Source organism: Mustela putorius, unplaced genomic scaffold (assembly GCF_011764305.1).
Source record: "Mustela putorius furo isolate JIRA1106 unplaced genomic scaffold, ASM1176430v1.1 tig00001553_pilon_pilon_pilon, whole genome shotgun sequence".
Lineage (NCBI taxonomy): Eukaryota > Metazoa > Chordata > Mammalia > Carnivora > Mustelidae > Mustela > Mustela putorius.
In genome coordinates, this window is record NW_025421793.1 from 20,371 (window position 1) to 45,065 (window position 24,695).

General features: G+C 39.1%; 1 protein-coding gene across 1 annotated transcript; it reads left to right on the forward strand.

Moving 5' to 3' along the window:
* The first annotated feature begins 2,483 nt into the window (after positions 1 to 2,483).
* On the forward strand, positions 2,484 to 24,427 carry LOC123394148 (zinc finger protein 25-like). The gene is given in 3 exon segments (XM_045087820.1): positions 2,484 to 2,534; positions 23,513 to 24,162; positions 24,164 to 24,427. Coding segments are annotated over 3 exon segments (897 nt in total). The 3' UTR covers positions 24,360 to 24,427.
* Positions 24,428 to 24,695: the final 268 nt, after the last annotated feature.

Here is a 24,695-nt window from a genome sequence, read left to right on the forward strand (position 1 = left end):
TGAACCTTTCTAGATGCTGCCTGCCTACATATCTAAGAAATAGATGTATGTGTACCAGTCCATGCTAGTCATCTGCCTCACAGTATCCATATTTCTGTATCGATATGTATACATATAAATCTGTATACAGATGTGTTACATACACATGACTACATATTTGAAAATGAATGAGCTAACATTGATATCTTTCCCACCCACCCACCCCTTCCTTATTTTTAACTTCATCCATACACTGGAATACCTGGTTATCATTATCTACGACATGTATATTCTTTTTGACCTTGTGTACATGGAAAGTAGTTTCAGAATTGCTAACCCCTGTGAGAATTTACCAGCCAGAGTGTTTATGTACAGTTCTTTTTGTTTTCAGTCTTAATGTATCCAGTCAAAATGTAGTTTTATGGAATTATTTAGGTCAGCTGCTTTTCCCCCATTTTTAAAATTCAGGCTACGTGATACATACATTTGTAAAAACAGAGTCACTTGTCACAGTCTGCTTTATATCTGTAACCTATTTGATTTTTTTTTCTTTATTTAAATTGAGTTACATTCTGTCTTGGTGGTGTACAGCTCTGAGATTCCACAAATGCATCACCCTGTACCGTGCACAACAATCCTATTACTATAAAAATTCGCCTTGGGTGACCTGTTCTTACTCAACCCCTCCTTCCTCCCTTAGCCCCATCCACTAATTTGGTCTCTGTCCTATAATTGAATATTTTCAAGAATGTCAAAATAGATTGGGGCGCCTGGGTGGCTCAGTGGTTTAAGCCGCTACCTTAGGCTCAGTTCATGATCTCAGGGTGCTGGGATCGAGTCCCACATCTGGCTCTCTGCTCAGTGGGGAGCCTGCTTCCCTCTGTCTCTCTCTGTCTGCCTCTCTATCTACTTGTGATTTCTCTCTGTCAAATAAATAAATAAAATCTTTAAAAAAATGTCAAAATAGATTGATGCAAAATGCACTTTTTAGGTTTGGTTTCTTTCACATAAGCAAAAGTCACTTGAGATTTTTCGTATGGTAGGGGCGCCTGGGTCGCTCAGTGGTTTAAAGCCTCAACATTTGGCTTGGTCATGATCCCAGCATCCTGGAATCAAGCCCCACATCTGGCTTTCTGCTTCTTCGCGGGGAGCCTGCTTCCTCCTCTCTCTCTCTCTCTCTGCCTGCCTCCCTCTCTGCCTACTTGTGATCTCTGTCAAATAAATAAATAAAATCTTTGAAAGTAAATATAAATAAAAATTAAAAAAAAAAGATTTTTTCTATCGTAGTGTAAGACATTAATTCATTCCTTTTTTAAAATTACCGAATAGTGGGGCGCCTGGGTGGCTCAATGGGTTAAGCAGCTGCTTTCTGCTCAGGTCATGATCTCAGGGCCTGGGATCCAGTCCCCTGTTGGGCTTTCTGCTCAGCAGGGGGCCTGCTTCCCTTCTTCTCTCTCTGCCTGCTGTGATCTCTCTGTCAAATAAATAAATAAAATCTTTAAAAATATATAAAAATAAAATAAAATTACTGAATAGTATTCCACTTATAGATGTCCCACAGTTTATTCACCCATTAAAGGATATTTGAGCTTTTACCTGTTCTGGTGATTATTAATAGATACTAAACGTTTGTGTTGGGCGCCAGGGTGGCTCAGTCAGTTAAGTGTTTACTTTCGGCTCAGGTCATGATCCCAGGGTCCTGGAATGGAGTCCTACATGGAGCCTGCTCCTCCCTCTAACTTTGCCCGGACTTCTGTTTGCCCGGAGCCCTGTTTGCTCTCGCTCACTCACTCTCTCTCAAATAAGTAAATAAACCTTTAAAAAAAGAAAAAAAAAACAATTTGTGTTAAGGCTTTTGTGTTGACTTAGTTTTCGATTTACTTAGGTAAATACATAGGAGTAGGATCACTAGGTTGCGTGGTAAGTACATGTTTACATTTATAAGAAATTGTAAAACTGTTTTCCAAAATGTTTGTATTATTTTGCATTCACACCAGTAATGAATAAGAGGGGTTTGTTTGTTTGTTTAGATTATTTGAGAGAGAGAGCGTGTACATCAGCCTGAGTAGTGGGGAAGCAGAAGGAGAAGCAGACTCCATGTTAACCAGGGAGCCTGACATGGGGGTTTGATCCCAGGACTCTCAGATCCATACCTGAGCCAAAGGCAGGTGTTTGACCGATTGAGCCACCCAGGTGTCCCGATGAACGAGAGTTCTTGTTTCTCCAATCCACAGAGGTATTTTGTATTTCTAGTATGTAAGCGAGCCTTTCTACCTAGATTTTACATTTTTGCCTCCTTTGGTCGCTTGGCGTTCAGAAAGCAAAGTGTCTGTGAGACTATTTCTTTGAGGCACTGAAAAAAACCGGTGCTGCATACAGAAGCAACAACCCCCCTGCCACTGTCTCCGAATTGCTGAAGAGAGAACGTTTCCGAAATTCCCCAGTCCCAGGCAAGCAGTTACGGGAATGAAGTCCGGAAGTTTGTGAGCCCGCAGCCCGCGGTTATGGGAGTTAGTAGCCTGCGGCTCTTTCTGCGCATGCACAATACCTCGCAGGTGCTTCCCAATGTTCCGGCTTTCTGTGAGAGACAATCGGAACCTCCAGGCTTCTGGCGGTCTGCTTGCCATTCTCGGAGCTAGTGCAGCCGGAGCGGCAGGACCCTTGGCTGTTCTTCCGGAGAGCTGGGTACGAGGAGGCCTCGGTCGGATGGAGGGATCACGAGACGGGAGACTCTTTACTACGGGAAAGGTCGGCTTGGAAGGCAGGGAGGTGGGGATTGGGTGCCCGCGGGAAGTTGCAGACTCTGCGCAGATCTGCCCGCGTGGTCTGTGCGGCAGCGGGGGGCGTGGAGTGGGGTGAGGAGGGAGGCAGGGGGAGGGTGGTGGGGAGTGACCGGTGCACATGCGCGGTGGGTGCACGCTTGGTCATAGAGCGGCGGGCGGGAATTGAGCAGATAGATGGCTTTGATTCGTGCGGGGGCTGAACTATCAAAGTATCATCTGAGAAAGGCAAACCTGCGTGAGACTTCACGTCTGTAATACTGAGGATATTAATAACACCTGTGTGGTGGTGGGGTTGTTCAGAGGATTAAATAACATAGCTCAGTGCCTCGCAGTAACTATTAGCTGCTGTTGTTAATACAATTTTTATTCTTATCACTCGTTGCATTATGCTTTCAACCTCTCACTTAGATAGATAGAGCTCTCTCTGCCATAACATTATAAAACTGAGGTGGAGAGGAATGTTATATACCCTATGTCACAACACTAGCAGATAAACTAGAAGGCAATTTTACTATTTTATTTTTTAAAGATTTTATTTGAGAGAGGAGGAGAAAGGGGGCATGATCAGGGTGAGGGACAGAGGAAGAAGGAGAATCAGACTCCCTGCAGAGCAGGAACACCTCCCCCTGCCCCTGCCCGCAACCAGAGGACTCAATCCCAGGACCCCAAAATCATGATCTGAGCTAAAGGCAGTTCTTAGCCTACTGAGCCAGCCATGCGCTCCACTAGAAGACGTTTTTTTAAAAAATTCATTCGTGCATTCATTCAAGATTTTATTTGATAGAGTGATACAGCCAGAGAGCCCAAGCTGAGGGAGGAGCAGAAGGAGAAGGAGGCTCTCCACCCAGTGGGGAGCCAAATGCAGGGGCTGGATTCCAGGCCTCTGTGTATAGGACTTGAGCAGAAGCAGATACTTAACCCTCTGAGCCACCCAGCCGCCCCAGAAGACAATTTTAGGTGTTTCTCCAAATGTCATGGTCTTTGCAGCTTCCCTCTTGGTTATAAAAGCCAGCATGTCATCCTGCAGGGCACTTAGCAGAAATAATTAGGCGTGTGAAGAAATGATCTGAACGATTGAATCATATCTGAACGATTGAATTTTAACCGTGTAGTAGCTCTGTGTATGGGATTTCTAGATGTCTTCAAAGCCTCTAATAGAGACGGTATAATTGTATCCAAGTTAGGTTTGTAACAGTTCTCAGCAGCCTTGATTTAAATTTATGGAAGGTCTGACCTGAGAGTCTATGGAATAACAAATACATTGGCACTGTGAGCCTGGGTGACAATTCCAGCTAAAATGAATTTGCCCCTCAGGTGTCTTTCTCATCTACGTTAGAAAAGCACATCTTGTGAAGTAAGAAGGAGGAGTCTCTAAGTATATGTTAGTTGGAGAGAACCCTACAACTATTTGAGGTTCTTTCTTTTTTCTTTTCTTTCTCTTTTCTATTCTTTCTTTCTCTTTTCTTTTCTTTTTTCTTTTTTTTTTTTTTTTTTTTTAAGTAGGCTCACTGCAGGGCTGAGCTCATGACCCTGAGATCAAGACCTGAGCTGAGATGGAGTCATTTGCTTAACTGACCAAACCACCCAGGCACCTCTTGAGTGAGTTTTCAGCAGAGTATAGTTCCCAGAGAGGAGCAGATCCTAGGTTTTCACAGGCGTGTTCAGAACAAGTGAGATTTGAGAATATTGCCCTATTCAGAAGCTCCCAGGCTGCCTAATGGAGAGAAGCCTGGACCAGGGCAGCTGGGATGGAAGGAGTGAAGGATGGTTAGATGACCTGGGAAATAGAACAGTGCTGGAGGCATTCCAGAGATTTGTGGGAAAGGGCCTTAAAACTAGATGTGAGTCAGTTTTGTCTCACCAATCCCAGTTCAACCCCTACTCTTTGTTTTGTGCTCCCTCTTCCCAGATTCTGAGCTCTGCTCACACAATGAATCTGGCATTTAAAGATGTGCTGTTGAGTTCTTTACAAGACAGCAGTACAAGGAGAGTTACCTATTTTTCTTCTTGAAGGTTGAGAAGAAATTGGTGCTGAGAATGTAAGTGAATTTCCCTGTCTTTGTGTTGGGGGCAGAACCCAGAGGAAACGTTGAGTTTTCCTACCCCAGTCCTGTACTGACCACATCACCACCGGTTTAAAAAAAGATAGCCATTTGAGAAACTGCAATGCTTTAGAAAAACAAAAGGTACACTCACTTGAAAGTGCCTCCATCCTTTTTTTCTTAGCTTTGGTTACCTTCTCTAACTTGAGTAAACAAGGAAATACAGATGTAACAACTTTTGTTGTACAACCTTTGCTGAAGGTTTCGTGTTCCTTCATTTAGCGTATTATAATTTGCTTAACCACTTTTTCTCATTTTTAAAATTTCTTTGAAACAGAACAGAGGGGTACAGACATTGTTTAAAAATGTCCTAGACAATAGTTCTATTCAAGCTCAAGCTTGAATATGAGCTTGAATAGAACTCAAACTCTTCATGGCCAAATCACAGTCATATGTAGTCGTGTGGGTGATTTATCATATGTCCTTTCCTGCCCCTTCGGCGAGGTGAAAAGGATATTCTCCCACAGAGGGGTATTTCACCCAGGTGATGTTTGCAACTTTTTAAGCAGGCCGGTCCGGGAACTGCAAGGCAGTCTGTACCTTTAATGACTTCATTCCTCTTTCTCTATCCCAGCTCTGCCTTCAGAGATTTCTGCATTTTTCCAAGGGAAACCACCAAAATATGAAGAAGTCCTGTGTGAGTTATTGAAGTCATTTTCTGCTTTGTTTTATAATGGAACTTATGAGGATAATGACTCGTGTTTAAAGTAGAAAAGTAGAAATAGATAAAATGAACTGGGGGGGGGAACCAGCCTGACACAGTGGTTCTCAGACTTCAGTGTGCATGAGATCAAAACTGGGAAGTGTTTTAAACCATAGAATGGGGCCCGAGAATTTTCGTTTTGAACAAGGTTGCAGGTGATCTTGAGGTCTGTAGACCAGTAGCATCGGATCAGCAGATCAATAGGGCAAAGATGGCGTGAGCGCACACACACACATCATATAAAGTTAGATAGTTATCAAACTTGCAAATATTTCGGACTTTTAACCATGACTCCCCACACACTCCCTCCCCACGCCCCACCCCCACCCCCAAAAAACATGCATAGAGCATCCCTATTCCTTCTGGAGCCTAAAAACTTTCTGGCATCAAGAGCTGAATAAAAAACTTCTGTTTCTCTTTATATAAATGATGAACAACCTTCTTGTGGCAAACCACAAACTAAATGCCTATAATTATTCTTCAGTGGGAGCAAAAGACAGATTACCAAGCAGAACCCAGTTAATGAGAGTTTTGGGGAGAAGATATTACTAAAGCCCATGTAGAGAGCTTTCCCTTGGTCTTGGTTTGTTTTTGTTTTCCCTTTACAAAGCCTCGAATTTTTATAGAATAAATTGACTGCACGTCCTTAAAATAACTCCAAAATTGTCAGACCCTGGCAACCACTAATCTACATTCTGTCAGTATGGACTTGGATCTTCTGGATCTTTTGTAGGAGTATAGTCATACAAAATGTATATTTTATTTGTGTGTTTCCTTCACCTAGTGTAATGTTTTTAAACTTCATCATATTGGAGCACGTTACAGACTTCATTGTTTTTCTTTTCTAGCTTTATTAAGGTATATTTGACAGAACTATAAGGTATGTAGTGAACATTGTGATGATTTTGATATTCATATACATTGTGAGAGGATTCCTCCCATCTAATCTAACACATCCATCACCTCACATATTTCTTTCTTTCTTTGTTTTTGGGTTTGGTTTTCTTTTATTTTTGGTGAGAGTATTTAAGCTCTGCAGTCAACAGATTTTAATTGTGATATCAGCTGTAGTCACCGTGTTATACATGAGATCCTCAGACCTTCGTTTTATAGCTAAGTGTACCTTTTTACCGAGCCTTCATTTCTTTTTATCATTGAAGAATATTCCACTGTGTAGATGGATCCGAGTTCTGTTCATCCACTTACTGGTTAACGGACATCTGGCTTGTTTCTGCTTTACTGCTGTTGTGAATAATGAGCTCTGAACATTCATGTGCAAATTTTGGTAGAATACATGTCTTTGGTTCTTCTGGGTATTTACTGAGAAGTGAAAATGCTGGATCATGCATTAGTTGTAGTTTTAAATTACCGCAGGACCGCCTGTTTTTCACCATGTGCACAATTTTATATTTCCACCAGCAATGCATGAGAGTTCGTTTCCTCTCTTTATTTACAGCACTTGTTGTCTTATTATAGCCATCATAGTGGATATGAAGTAGCATGTCATTGTGGTTTTGATTTGCTTTTCCTTAATGTCTAATGAGTACCTTTTCGTGAGCTTGTTGGATATTTGTATATCTGCTTCGCAGGCATGTCCATTCAAATCCTTGGCCTGTTTTTAATTGGATTTATTGAAGAGTATTTTGGGGAATAGATTTTTATCACATATGTGATTTTCAAATATTTCTTCCTGTTCTGTGAGTTGTCTCTTCATTCTCTTGAAAGTATATCCTTTGATTCACAAAAGGTTTTAATTTGGTAAAGTCTTTTTTATCTCTTTTCCTTTGTTGTGTTTGCCTTTGAGGTCATATCTAACAATCTGTTGTCATTCTAAGATCATGAAGATTCACTCCTGTATTTTCCTAAGAGTGTTATTGTTTCTAGCTCTCACATTTAGGTCTTTGATCTATTTTGAGTTAATTTTTGTATATGATATGAGGAAGGGGTCCATTTTCATTCATTTGCATGTGGATATTCAGTTCCAATACCATTTGTTGAAGAGACTCTTTTTTTCTCCCATTGAATGCTTAATGCTCACCCTTGTTGAGTATCAGTTGACCATAGGTGTATGGGTTTGTTTCTGGACTCCCACTTCTGTTCATTTGTGGATATGATAATATCCTTATGTGGATATTATCATGCTGGTTCCTTGTGTTTGATACTGTAGCTTTATAGAAGGTTGAAATCAGGAATGTAAGTTCTTCAGTTTGTTCTACTGAACAAATTTTCTTGACAAACTTGTCAGTATTGTTTTGGCTGCCTTTTTTTTTTTTAAGATTTATTTATTTATTTGAGAAAGAGCGAGAGAGAGCACACACAAGCAGGAGGGGCAGGGAAAAGAAGAATTTCTAGCAGATCTCTTGCTGACCCCGACATGGGGCTCGATCTGACGACCCCAAAATTGCGACCTGAGCTGAAATCGAGTGCTGGATGCTTAACCAACTGAGCCACGCAGGTGGCCCTGTGTTTAGAATTTAATATTGTGTTTAAGATCTATCCAAATTGGTTACTTCATTCCTTTTAATATTCTGTTATGACAGCTTATATTTAGTTGTCTGTTTCTTGTGTCATTTCTGTTTATCATTATTATGAATTATTGTGCAGTGACCATCTTTTACATTTTCTGTCCCTGTAGAAGAGCAAGCATTTCAAGTATTCTGTAGTGTACACACATGATACATATTGTTGGGTCAGAGAGACTAAGCATTTCCAGTGTCAATTTATGCTGCCAAATTGGTCTAAGTGACCATACGACTCCCACCAGTTGTTAGGTGACAGGACAGCTTTCTTTGTCTCCTTGTTCACAGTTGATACCGTTATTTCAAAATTATGGCCAGTCTGATGAATGATGAAAACCTTATTGCTTTGATTTGTATTTCTATGATTTTGGATAAGATTGGGCCTTTCACTTTTCTTCTGTGAAATGTTGATTTACATGTTTTGTATAGTTTTACATACTTTTCCGTTAATTTTGTTCTGTATTTCTTACTGATTGATAAATATCCTTTATGAGTGTTGTATAGTAATCTTTGTTCTATTCATTGTAAATATGTTCTCCAGAGTTTGTCTTATTTTTTCACTTTGTGGTATCATCGGTAATATGAAAGTTTTACATGTTGATGTGGTCAGATTTGTGAATCTTTTTTCCACAGTTTTGTTTTGTTTTTTGGTGGTTTTTTTGGTTTTGTTTTGTTTTGTTTGTTTTAGTTCTCTTATCCTTCAGTGTATTCCCATTGTGGCACATAGTCACATTCCTGTGTCTTAAACTTAGCAGGTATTTCCTCTCTGAGGTATACCATCAAATTGAGACACAATTTGATTGATTTCTTTCATTTGCTCTTTGTTTTTAGGGTTTTGTTTTCATTTTGATTATTGTTTTTGTATAAGTATTAAAAATATTTAAATTTTTCTAAAGATGGATTGTGAATATAAATTTAGCAAAGCATCTTCAGAGATCAGTCTGGCTTCTCTCTGTCCCCTTATCCTACTCCTGCCCTTACCCAATGTGGGTAGCCATTTCTTTAAGTTTTTAATTTTTTATTTTACTCATTTATTCTTTTTAAATATTTTCATTTCTTTATTTGATAGACAGAGATCACAAGTAGGCAGAGAGTCAGACAGAGGGGGGTGGGGGATGCAGGCCCCCTGCTGAGTAGAGAGCCTGATGCTGGGCTCCACCTCATTACCCAGAGATCATGACCTGAGCTGAAGGCAGAGGCTCAACCCACTGAACCACCTGGCACCCCTAAGTTTTTATTTTAATTCCAGTGAAATCAACATACAATTTCATATTAATTTTAGATATGCAATATAGTGATTCTCATTTTGTTATTTTTTAATATAAGAAGGCCCATATGTAGATCTTTGTCATATTGTACTTGATTTTAACTTAAACTTTGTGGGTTTTCTTTTTTTAAAGAGTCTATTTATCTGACAGACAGTGAGAGAGGGAACACAAGTCGGGAGAGTGCAGGAGGGAGAAGCAGGTTTCCTGCAGAGCGGGGAGGGATGCTGGTATGATCCCAGGACCACGACCCAAGCTGAAGGCAGACACTTAATGACTGAGCCATCTAGGCACCCAGTTCTTTTTCGTTGTTTTTTGTGGGTTTTTTTTTTTTTTTTTTTTTTGCTGTTTTTGTTTTTTAAGATTTTACTTATTCATTTGAGACAGAGAATACAGAGAGAGAGCCTGAGCCGTTGGGGAGGCACAGGTAGAGGGAGAAGCAGGTGTGCTGGCAGCCAGATGCTGACTCTGGCTGGATCCCAGGACCTGAAGGCAGACGCTTAAGCATTTGAGGCACTAAGGTGCCCCTAACTTAAACTTTGCTTTGTCACTTAATAATGTACTATGGAATTCACTCCGTAGTGCCACAAAGAGATATTCCTCAGTTCCTTTTCCAGTTGCTTAGCACTTCATGGTGTGAGTATAACATAACACATTCAACGAGTCCATTAGTAATCAATATCGGGGGTGTTTTTAGTCTTTTGCAAATATAAATAGTGATATAAGCTCTTCTTTGATCAGTGTGCCCTTGTGGTTGGTCCCCAGAAGTGGGATTTCTGGGTTAAATGGTAAATTCATGTATAATTTAGCTAACTATTGCCATATTTCACTTAATGGTGGTTAATCTTTTTTGTATTTTGAACAGGATATGAGGATGCTTTTATGCATATAACAAATTAAGTATGTGTGGTTATTCTTTTGGATTTCTGCCAGTCCAATAGGAGGGAAATAGTTCAGTATACTTTTTATTTATATTTTTCTTTTTAAAGGGTAAGCTTGATCTTCTAAGTTTAGTACCATTTGCATTTCTCTTCCTGTGAGTTTTCTCTTCACAGTTCTTGCCCATATTTAGAGGGTTATTTTTTTTTTTTTTCTTTTTAGAAATTCTTTATATAGGGACCCTAACCCTTTCTTTGTCATGTAAGTTGCAGACACTTAATTCTGGGTTGTCATTTTTCTTTTGATTTTGGTTTTTCTTTTATTTTGTAGAGGACTCAATTGGTTGGTTGTTTATAATTTTATGTGGTCAGGTCTGTCAGTATTTTATTTTATTGCATCTGGATTTTTACAAGTCTGATGCTCTAGTGACTGAACTATGTGAGCTCTGCATCTGAATTTTTAGTCATGGTTAGGAAAGTTTTATTCTTTCTTAAGTTATGGGGGAACTCACCCATGTTTTCTTCTAGTACTTACATAGCTCTTACATTTTATTATTATTATTTTTTACATTTAAGCTTGACCAGTCCATTTGCAGTTGTCCTGATGTACAGACGAGAATGAGTTAGGAGTAGGTTAGCTAAGTTTCTTAGGCATTAATGCTGCAATCAAGGTGTTGCTTGGGACTCCTTATCTAAGGCTTGGTTGGGTTCCCATCTGTACATATGTGGCAGAATTTCTTTCTGGACAGCCGTAGGATTCACAGTAGCTTGTTTCTTCTTTGAGGTCAGAAGAAGGGTCTCTGGTATTTTACGTTCTTTAAAAGACTCACATGAGGGATGCCTGGGTGGCTCAGTTGGTTAAGGGTCTGCCTTCGGCTCAGTCCTAATCCTGGGGTCCTGAGATCAAGTCCCATGTCCCATAATCCCGGGGTCCTGAGATCAAGTCCCTTGCACGGCAGGGAGCCTGCTTCTCCCTCTGCCCCTCACATGAGCTTGTGTGCTCATGCGCTCTCACTCTCTCTCTCAAATAAATAAATAAAATATTAAAGATAAATAAATAAAAGACTCACATGATTAGGTCAGGCCCACCCAAGTAAATCTTCCCTTTAGGCCAAAGTATACTGATTAAAGGATCTCATTTATACTTGCAAAATCTGTTTTGCCGTAGAATGTATCACAATCACAGGGACTTAAGTCTCTTCCATTTAAGAGGAGTTTATGTCACGTTGTTGGATCCATTGGAGGTCGTCATCTTAGATTCTGCCTACCATAATTAGTGTGAGTTTATCCATCCTGTTTCCAAGGTAGCTTTGGTTATTCTTGGCCATTCAAGTTTCTATGTAAGTCTGAGAGTAAGCTTAATCAGTTTCCACAAAAAGATTATCTGCTAAGATTTTAATTCTGATTGTCTTCAATTTATAGGCCAATTTGTGGAGAAATAAGATATTTTTGTAATATTAAATTGTCCAAGCCATGAATATAGTGTATTCATTTACTTAGATATTCTTTGTTTGTATTCATTTACTTAGATATTCTTTGTTTGTATTCGTTTACTTAGATATACTTTGTTTTTGTTTTTTTGTTTTTTCTCAATAATACCTTATACATTTCTGGAAAATAGTCTTGTTTTTCCTATTAACCAATTTTTAGTGTTTGACATGAACATTGATTAACTGTTTTGATAACCTGGGAATGATATGTCTCTGTTTCTTCATGCTATATTTTTCGCAGTGGTCATTTCATAAATGGGTGGTATAAAACCTATGAACTGTATAAGACAGTCAATTCAGTCATGGGAAGAAAATATTTGAGTATCTCCCTATATTTATTGTAATCCATAAAAAAAAGAATGAAGAAATCCAGTATGCAGTGAAATGGATATACACATTAATGTACTGTAATTATGTAATGTGATAAATACAGCTACATTGGCATCATTACAGTATATAAGCCTATCAGAGTTATACAGTGTTACATGCCAAATATATTCATTTGAAAAAATAAAAGTGACTTAGGAAAAATAACAATAATGGAATTTAGTAAATATATAAATTGACATTGTAAGTTTACTGTTTATAAAAAAGGGTTTCCTAAAAATAAAAAAAGAAAGAAAGAAAGAAAAAGGTTTTCTACATGGAACAGTAACCAAACATTTTGGACACCCCGTCCTACAAGAGTTATGTTCAGAATTATTAAATAGCATTTTCCCTGAAGACAACTGTAGCTCTTATGTGAACATAGTCCCAGCAGTCCTTTCCTGTGTGTTCACTGACTCCTTTAACTACACTTTTAAAAAAAAATTTATTCCTTTCACAGAGAGAGAGAACACACACACACAGGGTGAGAGTGAGAAGCAGACTCCCCACTGAACAGGGTGCCTGATATGGGGGGCTCGATCCCAGGACCCTGAAATCATGACCGGAGCCAAAGGCAAACATTAATCCAACTGGTGCCCCTTAACTCCATATTTTAGAAGTGTACATGGTTGTGCTTTTGGGCCAGGTTCATGAATGATACTATGTTATCAGTGAAACCCATCCTAATAGCAGGAATAGAAGTTTTCTCCCCTCTGTAATCCCACTCTACTTTGCACCTGTTTTACTGTAGTAGGGTTTTATGCTACATGGTGGTTGGATGCTTCATGCTTGTGTCTGTCAGATTATATGTTCCTTGAGAACAGTGTCATGGTTTTATTGGTTTTCAGATTCTCAAGGTAGGAGAGTTCTTTATGGCATGTAGGCACATGATGGGATACCGGTAACTTATCACACTGGTGAGGAATGTCTGCCATGCTTTCTCCTCCAACCAAGTACAAAGGTAGGCATGCCAGAACACATTTTCTAATTGTGAATAGTGAACTCCGTAACAGTTCTTCGACAGCTTTTCCATGTCTTCCCATTGTGATTACTTACATTTGAACACAAATGTGCTGTTTCAGGGATCCTTATCATTTGCGGATGTGACTGTGGGCTTTACCCAGGAGGAGTGGCAGCACCTGGACCCTGCTCAGAGGACCCTGTAACAGGGAGGTGATGGAGGAGAACTATAGCCACCTTGTCTCAGTGGGTAAGAATTGTTTCCCGTGTAGACTCCTAGTATGCACTTTCATTCTTGGGCCCAGTTCGGCCTCTGGGCTTGTTTCTGTGAAATGAGTGCAACACTCGGTGTTCCTCAATTTGGAGCTGCAGCAATGCCAGCCCCAGTGAGCTGGCTCTGTGATGACCAAGAGAGCAAGCTGTTCTGGAGGCTACTCCAATGAGGAAGGAAGGCACATCCTCTTTGATCTGTAAACCGAGACCAACACATGTGCAGAACACTTGTTCATAATGAATTACCCCTCTAGCCTAAGGGATGACTCTGTTCTGTCTCCCAAGTAAACCTTTTGCAGTGTGGTCTTCCTTGAAAAGCTCACATCCTTTTAGCCCAAGTAATGGAAAAGGAACCAGCACAAATGCATGCAAAATGATTATAAGAAAAAAGGGGTGAAAAGTATTGGGAAGAAAGGTAGTTGGTGATGGAATTGTCATCTGATCAAAGTGGTCATAAAGTAGGTAAGTTATGTGACCAAATATTAAATCGTGAGTTTCCAAAGGGTGAACTAATTGAATTAATTATCTCTGTGATACAAGTATTTAAGAAAGATATTAATAAGGGAAATGCAAACACATGGCAGGGTGTCAAACTGAGAAAAGAGAACAGAAAATAAAATTACAGTAAAGAAAGCAAATCGGGGGCACCTGGGTGGCTCAGTGGGTTAAAGCCTCTGCCTTCGGGTCAGGTCATGATCTTAGCGTCCTGGGACAGAGCCCCGCATCGGGCTCTCTGCTCAGCAGGGAGCCTGCTTCCTACTCTCTCTCTCTGCCTGCCTCTCTGCCTACTTGTGATCTCTGTCTGTCAAATAAATGAATAAAATCTTTAAAAAAAAAAAAGAAAAAGAAAAAAAGAAAGCAAACTGGAAGAATCCCTAGGATGAATACATACTGTCAAAAATCTGTTCAGGGCCCGCCCGGGTAGCTCAGTCAATATGCATCTGCCTTCAGCTCAAGTCATGATACCAGGGTCCTGGGATTGAGGGCTGCATTGGGCTCCCTGCTTGGCGGAAGGCCTGCTTCTCCCTCTCCCACTCCCCCTACTTATGTTCCCTCTCTCACTGTGTGTCTCTCTCTCAAATGAAGAAATAAAATATTTTTTAAAAAAATTTGTTCAGAAAGAAAGGATAGATGTAAGCAAGAAGAAAATGAAATAAAATTAGAAGATTACATTAAAAAGAGAGTTCACATACATACCATACATAGAACTCATTCCCCAAAATAGAAAGGAAAAGAAATAGAACAAATGTTTAAAATATTTTGAGAATACATTTTGTGGGGGAAGAGATTTGTGATTGAATCTGTGTAAAAGAGCCAGTCCTTAGCAACATTAGGATATATTCTGATCAAGGGACTAGATTTCAAAAACAGTTATTTTGACAACCGGCCAATATAAGAGAAAGTCCAAATAGCCTCAGACTTTTCCATAGTAAAATCTGTAGCTCAGAGTCAGCAAGAGCAGTTTCTACAAAATCCTCAAGGTGTCACATTGAGAGTATTACACCCAGTTAAGAAGATACTCTTCAACAAAGACAGCAAGTCTTTTCTGAAGGGAAAAGAACTCTAGGATCTTTGTTCCTAGAAGCCTCTGTTAGAGAATGAGTATCAGGTAACCCGGGAGTGACATAAAGAAGCATGGTAAAAAAAAGGCTGGTAGTAGACTCTGACTTTAACTGAAGAACTAATTTATTTTATTTTATTTTATTTATTTTTATTTTATTTTATTTTATTTTATTTTATTTTCCAAAGTCTTACTTGTTTGAGAGAGAGAGTGAACATGGTAGGGAGACAGAGAGAGAAACAAGCAGACTCTGTGTTGATCATGGATCCCGATGAGGGACTCTACCCCAACCCCGAGATCATGACCAGAGCTGAATCCAAGAGTCAGACAGTCAGCCAACTGTGCCACCCTGACAACCCCCCACAAAGAACTGATGTTAAAACAGATGTGGGACCTAGGTGACAGATTGTACGAGTTGCAAATCTAGGCAACACAGAAAGGGTATGTATCTATATAGATAAGAGGAGGCTAAAAACAAATGGAGAGGAGAGAAGGTATACAAATACAGTGAGTTCTTTTATAACGTGATGTGTGTTTTCCTAAAAAAGAATCACTGCTCCATATAAAATAGTGTACTGAAAATCACAGGGCTAATGGAAAAATGGGTTTGGGGATAAAATTCCTAAGAGCTTTGTCAGTGACACAGTGAGAAGCAGTGTTGAACTCTGTAGCTATAATTTTGTGTTTACTTCTTTCAGTTCTACTGGTTTTTGCGTTACCAATTTTAAGAATTAGTAAGTTTATAAATACTAGGATCTTTATGTCCTCTTGAGCCTTTGACCCCCTTTATCATGATGTCTCCATTTCTGGTAGAACCCTTTTTTCTGAAGCCTACTTTAATATTACTACTGCCAGCCCACAAATCCTAGCTAAGCCACTTACTGGCTTAGAAGAGTCACTTAATCTCTATGAGCCTTTGTTTCCTCATTGTAAATTTGGATAATAAGACCTTTGTCACAATATTTGTGAGCATCAGAAGAGGCAAGATACACATACACAGGGCCTTCCTAAAATAGGCATCTGGGAAGTTTATACTCTTTTTTTTTAAAGGTTTTGTTTATTTTATTTATTTGACAGAGATCACAAGTAGGCAGAGAGGCAGGCAGAGAGAGGAGGAAGCAGGCTCCCTGCTGAGCAGAGAGCTCAATGCGGGTTTGATCCCAGGACCCTGGGATTGGGTTCAATCCCAGGACCCTGGGATTATGACCTGAGCTGAAAGCAGGGGCTTTAACCCACTGAGCCACCCAGGCACCCCTGGGAAATTTTTACTTTTAACCAGCATTTAACTAATGTTCTTCTAAAAGCTCAGGATATACATCAATGAACAAGAAAGTCAAGGACTCTCCCTTTGCTGGGCTTACATTCAGGAGGAAGGTGTAGAGATAAGGACCACAGAGGAAGAAAGGATGGAAATAAATTAATCCTATAATCTCAAGTCATGCTAAATACTATGAAGGGTTTTAAAGACCAGAAGATGAGACCATAATGATAGAGTGTATTGGGGATAAGTAGACAGTTTCAGCCAAGTGGCCAGGGGTAGTCTCTTCAAGATTGTATCTGGAAAGGACCTAAATTATATGAAAAATCTTGACAACAAAGATCTGTGAGGAGAGCATTGCTGAGAGAGGCAGGAACGTCCTGGTCAGGAGTACCCTGGACTCATTCAGTCAATCGCAAGATGGCTAGTGTGTTTCTGTCACGACAAGCACAGTGAGCAATGGCATGAAATAAAGCTGGAGACACCAGCATAAACTTGATCTGGAAGTTCTAGGCCATGCTGCAAAATTTGAATGTCCTTAAAAAAAAATGGGGGTCCATTGCAGTTTTTACTGTGAGAGAGACTATAATATAACCAAAGGGGGAAAAAAAAGTTTTTGGCTCTTTCCCCATGGTTACTGGCACATAGCTCCTAAAACCCTTGGAATCTCTGGCATGAAAAGAGTGTCTTTTGTATACTGAAGTACCTGATGGCTGGGGGCCGCTAGATCACTTCAGGTGTGTTGGGGGGTGGGGTGGCCATCACCAGTGGCCAGTGACTTAATCACTCAAGCCTAGGTAATGAAACCTCTCTAGGAGCCTCTGAACAACAGAGTTCAGGAAGCTTCGAGTGGTGTGCCCCAGAGAGGGTGTGGGAGTTCCACATACCACACACGTCCCCAACCCTTGCCTATATATCTGTTCTCTTTGGCTGCTCCAGATTTGAAACCTTTATAATAAATTGGTCATATAGGGGGCTCCCGGGTGGCTCAGTCATTAAGCGTCTGCCTTTGGGCCAAGTCATGGTCTAGCTCTGCATCGGGCTCTCTGCTGGGAGGGAAGCCTGCTTCTCTCTCTCCCAATCCCACTGCTTGTTTCCCTCTCTCACTTTGTCTTGCTCTCAGAAAAATAAATAAAATCTTTAAAAATAAAATAAAACCAATTAGCAATATATAAGTAAATAGTTTTGGGGGTGTTTGAGGTGTTCTAGTGAATTACTAGTCTGAGGTGAGATGGCTAGTCATGGGAACCCACGGTTTATAGTAAGAAGCCCTGGAGGTTAAAAAAAAGAAAAAAACATAACTAGTCCCTTCAGCTTTCTTGTAATGTCTGTGTGGTGTATCTTTTTCCATCTTCTTACTTTTAATCTATTTATATTTAGAGTGGGTTTCCTATGGTTGGTCTTTTTTAACTAATGTGAAAATCTCTCATTTTTTAATGGGAATATTTTCACCACTTAAGTGGATGCCCTGTGGAATACGATATCTTCAGACTGTCACAGAGTGATTTCAAATGACATCATGCTATTTTATAAGAGGCTTGCAGTGTTATAATAATATGCTTCTGTTCCTCCTCCCGTTCTGTGTGATATTTTACTTCAAACCCCACAAGGCAGCAAGCAGCTCTTTCTGCCTACAAGCCTTCCTGGTGCAGGATGTTTTCTGTCAGTACGGAAATCTGGATCGACACTTTTCTGCTCATACTTGATTCACTTCACTGTCTTCTGGGTTACATACTGCCTTCTCTGATTTTTAAATCTCTGTTTTTCCGTATTTAATATTCTGTTTTCTCTTGTTGCCATCAAGATTTTCTTTTCATCTTTGGTTTTTAGCTGTTCAACTCTGTTGTTTCCAGACTTACCTTTCTTTCTTTTTAGTGTGTGTGTGGGTGGGTTTCCTGGTTATTTTTTCTTGTTGCCTTCTCGGTTTCCTAAATAAGTGCCTAAATAAGTGGTTTGATGTATTTCATTCTTAATTTTTTCCTGGCACTCCAGTTCCTTATATGTGGCTGTATTTGATACTGTTCCCTAGTTCTTGGATCTGTCATGTCAGAATTTCCTCAGTGTCTGTGCTCCATTTTCAGCTTTTGGCTGCCCATCCAAGCCTGTGTCACAAAGGGTTTATTTCTTTACTCCTGTTTCTCTTCCACCAGTCAGCTGGGCTCATGCTGCTTCAATGAGAAATAAAGCCAGTCCCCATTAACAGTGATAGATACAGATTTTATTCAGTAACTGTTGGAATAGGGGGTGAGAAGTTTCAGTAAAACCGAGCTCAACTCCACATACTGCTAAGACAGCTAGGGACTTACAGTCAACAGGCAGAGTGGGGGGGAATCACTGGATAGAAGATTAGTAAGAGAAACACCAACAGTAGGGGGATTCTTGCTGAATGCAGATCAGGCACTAACACATCAGGGACAGGGTTTAAGGAACTTGATCAGATATCAAGGGTGAAGGGACTGTCACTAGACTGACTTCAAAGGGTTCTTATGGAAACTTAGCTCAGCCTGGATAGACCTGGAAGACCTAGTCAAGGCCTAGTTGAGAACAGGGCTCAGAGGACACTAACTGAGGTTTAGTCAACAGGAGAGTTCGTCTCAGAGTATCATTAAATTTGCGTTGGTAATGAAATAAATTATAGCAGCTGTACCTTTAATTGTGTAGTTTCATTGTAAAATTCTAATGGACATACTACAGGAATAGAATATGAAACCCAAAAAGAATGCTTGAGAGGAGTGGCAAGTGATAAGTCATGACAAAACACAGAGGTGAATCTGAACAAATGGGTGTGTAAAGCAATTATGATACTAATATGTAGGGCTAAAAACATACACAAAGCGCTAACTGTATATAAATGAGGTGAGAGGTGATCAAATTGAGTTTGATGGTTCTGTTCTTCAGAAAGGGAGATCTAAGATATTGAATTAGTCTAGATTTTAAGTTAAATATTCATGGTATTATGTGATGGATAGCCCCTTAAAGCTGAGAAACAGATGTGTATAACTTCTAAAGTTGTAAGGGAGAAAAAATGGAAAAGATAAATTATTTCACAAAGGAGGAAGAAAAGTACAATAGAATTGGTAGTAAGATTGTGACAGATATAAAGTACCAAGTAAAATGTGAGAGATGACTTGATATATTTCAGGAATTACCATAAATAGCAACAGACTACATTTACCTGTTAAAGTACAAATTCTCAAATTGGATATTTGAAATAAAATAATACCTTCCTATAGCTAAGATAAAAGGTTTTCACTTATTCTGCTATCTGCATATTTATATTTTTTGCATCTTTTGACCACCCTACATTCAGTGTTATACCTGTGTGTATACAGAAGATACAGGATATCCTGATCCCTTCAGTGTGGGAAGAAGTAATATCACAGTCAGCATTTACAAATCATAAATTTTCCCCACTTCATTTGTTACCTCCTGTGAATCTTCTCTTGTAACTGTGTCCTTGTGTCATTTTACTTTTCTGTCTTCCTTTCTTATTAATGTTAGATCACTATTGTTATATTTTTGTAAACTTTAAAAAAATTCTTTTTATATTCTCAGTTTGCGCTGATACCACCCAGAACACTGGGGCATACTGTTTTCCTTTGTTCTGATTCCTAAATGCAGTTAGACTTTGCCCGCCAAAGCATCTAATTTATCATGTTAATATCTTGAGTTGTCTTTTGCCCAATACATAATATAGCAAATTTATGTTTTTCTCATTTAGTGTCCCTTAATCTTTTTTACCCTTTGAAAAAAAATATTTTATTTATTTTTAGAGCAAGCACACATGAGTTGGGGGAGGACCAGCAGAAGAGGGAAAGAAAGTATCTCAAGCAGATTCTGCTGAGGGTTGCCTGGGTGACTCAGTCATTGGGCGTCTGCCTTCAGCTCAGGTCATGACCCAGTGTCTTGGGATTGAGCCCTGAGTTGGGCTTCCTGCTCAACAGGGAGCCTCCTTCTCCCTCCCCCTCTTCCCCTGCTTGTGTTCCCTCTCTCTTTCTCTGTCAAATAAATACATAAAATCTTTAAAAAACAAACAAACAAACAAAAAAACCTCTGTGCTAAGCATGGAGCCCTACACAGGGCTTGATCTCAGAACCCTGAGATCACAATCTGAGCTGAAATCCAGGAGTCAGACACGTAACCACTCAAGCCACCCAGGTGCCCCAGTTACCCTTAAATATGGCTACGTTTCCTCTGTATGGCACAGAACAGGTGCTAATCCTTCTTTTTAGGATTACCCACAGATGCGCTTTCCTGCCATATAACTCTACATTTCATTCCTAACATACTTGGGGATTTTTGTGAGTTAATACATGAAAAGTACCTGGAACAGTGCTTAGCTGATGGTAATGGTTAGTTTTCCTGTTAACTTTTCTTGTTGTTAATATCATCATTGGTTTTAGGCACATTTTCAAATTTAAGCTCAGCTTTCCACAGCTTTTAAAATGTTCCTTCGTTCCTTTAATTTACATTATCTACTATAGAATCTGATTCCTGGTAGTGTTGTGGATGTTGAATGAAGAAGCTGTTCTCTGGATTATAATTTCTTCAAAGAGAGCAGCATATCTTACTTTGTTATATAATATATAGTGGCTATTCGATCATTACTTAATTCATTAACTGTTGCTCTTGATGAATGAGAGAGCCTTTATATTCATTAAATACTATAAGGAATTAATTTCTAAATGGACCTGTTGGGTTATAAACCTGTAGGTTCTTGTTCAAAATTACAGATTTGTAGAAAACTTGAATTTTATTTTGAAAAAGCACACCATTTGTTAAGGACCATTACTTTCATAATCACTCAGGTGTATTCAGAGGAAATCATATATAAATACTTGCCACACACCATAGATTGTAGTTGGAAAAAGAAAAAAGATTACTGAGTATTTCAAATTTCGGCAGTTAATAGGGTATGTTTATGTTTCAAGGGAGTATTAGCCAACATTTTTTTTCACCTTTTTACATTTTTATTTATATATTTATTTTAATTTTTTATTTCTTTTCAGTGTATCAGTATTCATTGTTTTTGCACCGCACCCAGTGCTCCATGCAATCCATGCCCTCTCTAATACCCACCACCAAGTTTCCCCAACCTCCCACCCTGGGCCTCTTCAAAACCCTCAGATTGTTTTTTGTTTTTCTTTTTAATTTATTTTTTATTTTCAGCATACCAGTATTCATTATTTTTGCACCACACAACATAGAATGATATGTATAGAATGCAATTAATTTTTTTAAATTGATGTATAAGTAGGACTTGAAATGGTGGAGATGTTTGTGAAGACTTATTATGAGACAGTGTCATTTTCCTAAAGAGCGAAGTTCTGAGCAAGTCCAAAATGGGAATGTAAGCCAGCTGAGTTGAAAAGACTTGCTTGAACGTGAATGATTTTTGACAAATTAATAGTCTGGCATTTATACAAAGAGGACATTTATTATGGACTAGTGAAGCGATCACTTTAATACCCAATATGTATGTAGTTGAGGACACATTCCCCCTCCAGCCAAGCATTATAACTGCAATACGTTTCCTTTAATGGTGCTTGGAGACAATGTGCTTTGAAGAGGTTTTTAAACAGGGTCATCATTGTTACATTGTATGTACTGAGCAAGAAGGTAATGTGAAGTATAGCTGAGAATTCTTAGGGTGAATAGATAGATCATTGAGTTGGGTCAGGTCTTCCATGTTTATAAATACACATAAAACCAAGAAATGTAGAAATCCAGGTATAAAAGAGAAATTCTTACTAATAATATGTCAGAGTAAGTTTATAGTGGGGAGAAATTAGCATTTGGTGGTAGGATATCTGACCAAATAAGCTTGAATATACCACAACTAAAAACAACGGAAGGATTTGATTGTCTTTCTGTCTTCTTCCTCATCTTTTAATTTTTTTTTTTATTTTACTTTTCCTGGTAGACATTTGTATTTTTTTTTTAAGATTTTATTTATTTATTTTTCAGAGGGAGAGCGAGCACAGGCAGACAGAGTGGAAGGCAGAGTCAGAGGGAGAAGCAGACTCCCCGTGGAGCAAGGAGCCCGATGTGGGACTCGATCCCAGGATGCTGGGATCATGACCTGAGCCGAAGGCAGCTGCCCAACCTACTGAGCCACCCAGGCATCCCGACATTTGTATTTTTTATAAGTAACATGAATAGATGGAAAATTAGAAACTACATTACAGGACTCTCTTCCTAGGCACAAAGAAATCAGTGTTTCCAGAAATTTAATGTGGTATTAACAGTATACTAAGTTAATGTATATATAACAAAACAGAAGTAGTTTTAAAGGGGGAAGAATGAAACTGGAAACATGTAAAGTTTAGAGAGAATTTAGGTGCACTAATGTAAGTATGAGAGGAAAATTATGTAAAGTCTGATCCTTCTAAATAATACCAAATTGTTCCTCTATTCTCCTTTAGGGCAGTCTTGTCTACTAAGTTTCATGGCCTCTCTGGTCTCTGCATTTCCCCTTCCTAGATGAGCCTTTTTTTTTTTTTTAAAGTCTTTTCTTCACCACGCTTTTATATTTATTTGTAACGTACATATTAAGTCTTGAGGGTATGTATTTGTAAATTGCCAAATGTAGATGTGTGTGTTCTAAGTTTTTAATCCCCTTTTCTACCCTTTCAGGTTTTGTTTTTTTCTAATCCAAACGGATGGGGGCAATATGACTGTTTGGATCACTCTTATTTCACAAAAACTAAGTCAGTGACGTAGAAGGGCATTTGTTTTAAGTGTAATTTCATCATAATTAAGACACGATTCATGGCTTATGGTTTGTTGGTCTTTGTCATCTTTAGAAGTCTGCAAAGTTGATAGCCAAGCAGAAGAGACTCAAGAAACCCAGGACAGATGTTTCTGGCAAGCTCCATTTATCAACAACAAAACACTGACTGTGCACAGAGGTAATTTATTAGGAAAGATTTTTAATTTCAGCATAGACACAGTTCCTTCCATAAAAATACCATGTAGGTGTGACTCCTGTGGTATGAATTTGAAATGTATTTCAAAATTAATTATTAATAAGATAACCTATTTAAGTAAGAAGGCTATTGGCCTCAATACAATAAGGAACAATTGTTCCTGCAGATTAACCATGAACAAACTCAAATGGGAAAGAAACCTTGTGAATTCATTCAAAATGGAAAACACCTCAGTCATAATGAAGATTTAATCCTGTATCAGAGAACTAAAAATATAGAGCAATGCTTTGTTCAAAGCAATAAGGAATACAAGGAACGTGGGAAAGCTTTCCATGAGACGGCAGTTGTCATCCCATATAACCAAGCTTACATAGGACAGAGTCCTTGTGAACATAATGAATCTGATAAAAAACATTCTGTAGTAATTCAACCCTCATGGTCAGTAGGATGGCACAAAGAACAGAAAATATGAGTTTAAAGAATATGCTACAACTTTTGAGAAATCATCTCTCTTGGAACAAAGAGTTCATTTAGAGGTGAAAGGTTATGAGTATATTGGAAGAGTGGATAATTTCAATGGGAGATCAGGCTTTCTTGGCACAGGAGAGAGAATATTTGAATATAACAACTTGGGAGAACCCTTTTGGGAGAAGTCAGTTCTTAATATAATTCAGAGAACACACATAGGAGGCAAAGTCTATGAATGTAATGAATGTGGAAAAACATTCTGCAAAGAGTCAAAACTCACCAAACATCAGAAAACACATACAAGAGAGAAACCCTATGAATGTAAGGAATGTGGGAAATGCTTCTCTCGCAAATCTCTCCTCACTATACATCAGCGAGGCTACACAGGAGAGAAACCTTATGAATGTAAGGAGTGTGGGAAATGCTTCTCTAGAAATTCACACCTCATAATTCATCAGAGATCTCACACAGGAGAAAAACCCTATGAATGTAAGGAATGTAGAAGAAGCTTCTACCATAAGTCATATCTCACAGTACACCAGAGAATTCACACAGGGGAGAAGCCATATGAATGTAATCAATGTGGAAAGACCTTTGTAAGTAACTCAGTCCTCACAGTACATCAGAAAACACACAGGTGAGAAACCCTATGAGTGTAATCAGTGTGGGAAATTCTTCTCTAGAAACTCCTACCTCAGAGTACATCTGAGAACTCACACAGGGGAGAAGCCCTATGAATGTAAAGAACGTGGGAAGTTCTCTAGGAATTCATACCTGAACAGTACACCAGAGAACTCACACAGGAGAGAAACCCTATGTGTGTAAAAACGTGGGAAGACCTTTTGCCATAAGTCAGACATTACAATACATAAATGAACACACAGAGGAGAGAAATCATACCACTGTACTCAGTGTGGGAAAGCCTTCACTTGCAGCTCAGTCCTCAGATCACATCAGAGAACTCACACAGGTGAGAAGCCCGATGTATGTAATCAGTGTGGGAAGTCATTTTCTGAGAAATCAGTTCTCACAGTACATCAGAGAATACACACAGGGGAGAAACCTTGTAAGTGTAGTGTAATCATTGTGGGAAAACCTTCAGTTGCAACTCAGGCCTCAAAGTACATCAGAGAAGACACATAAGAGAGAAACCCTGTGAAT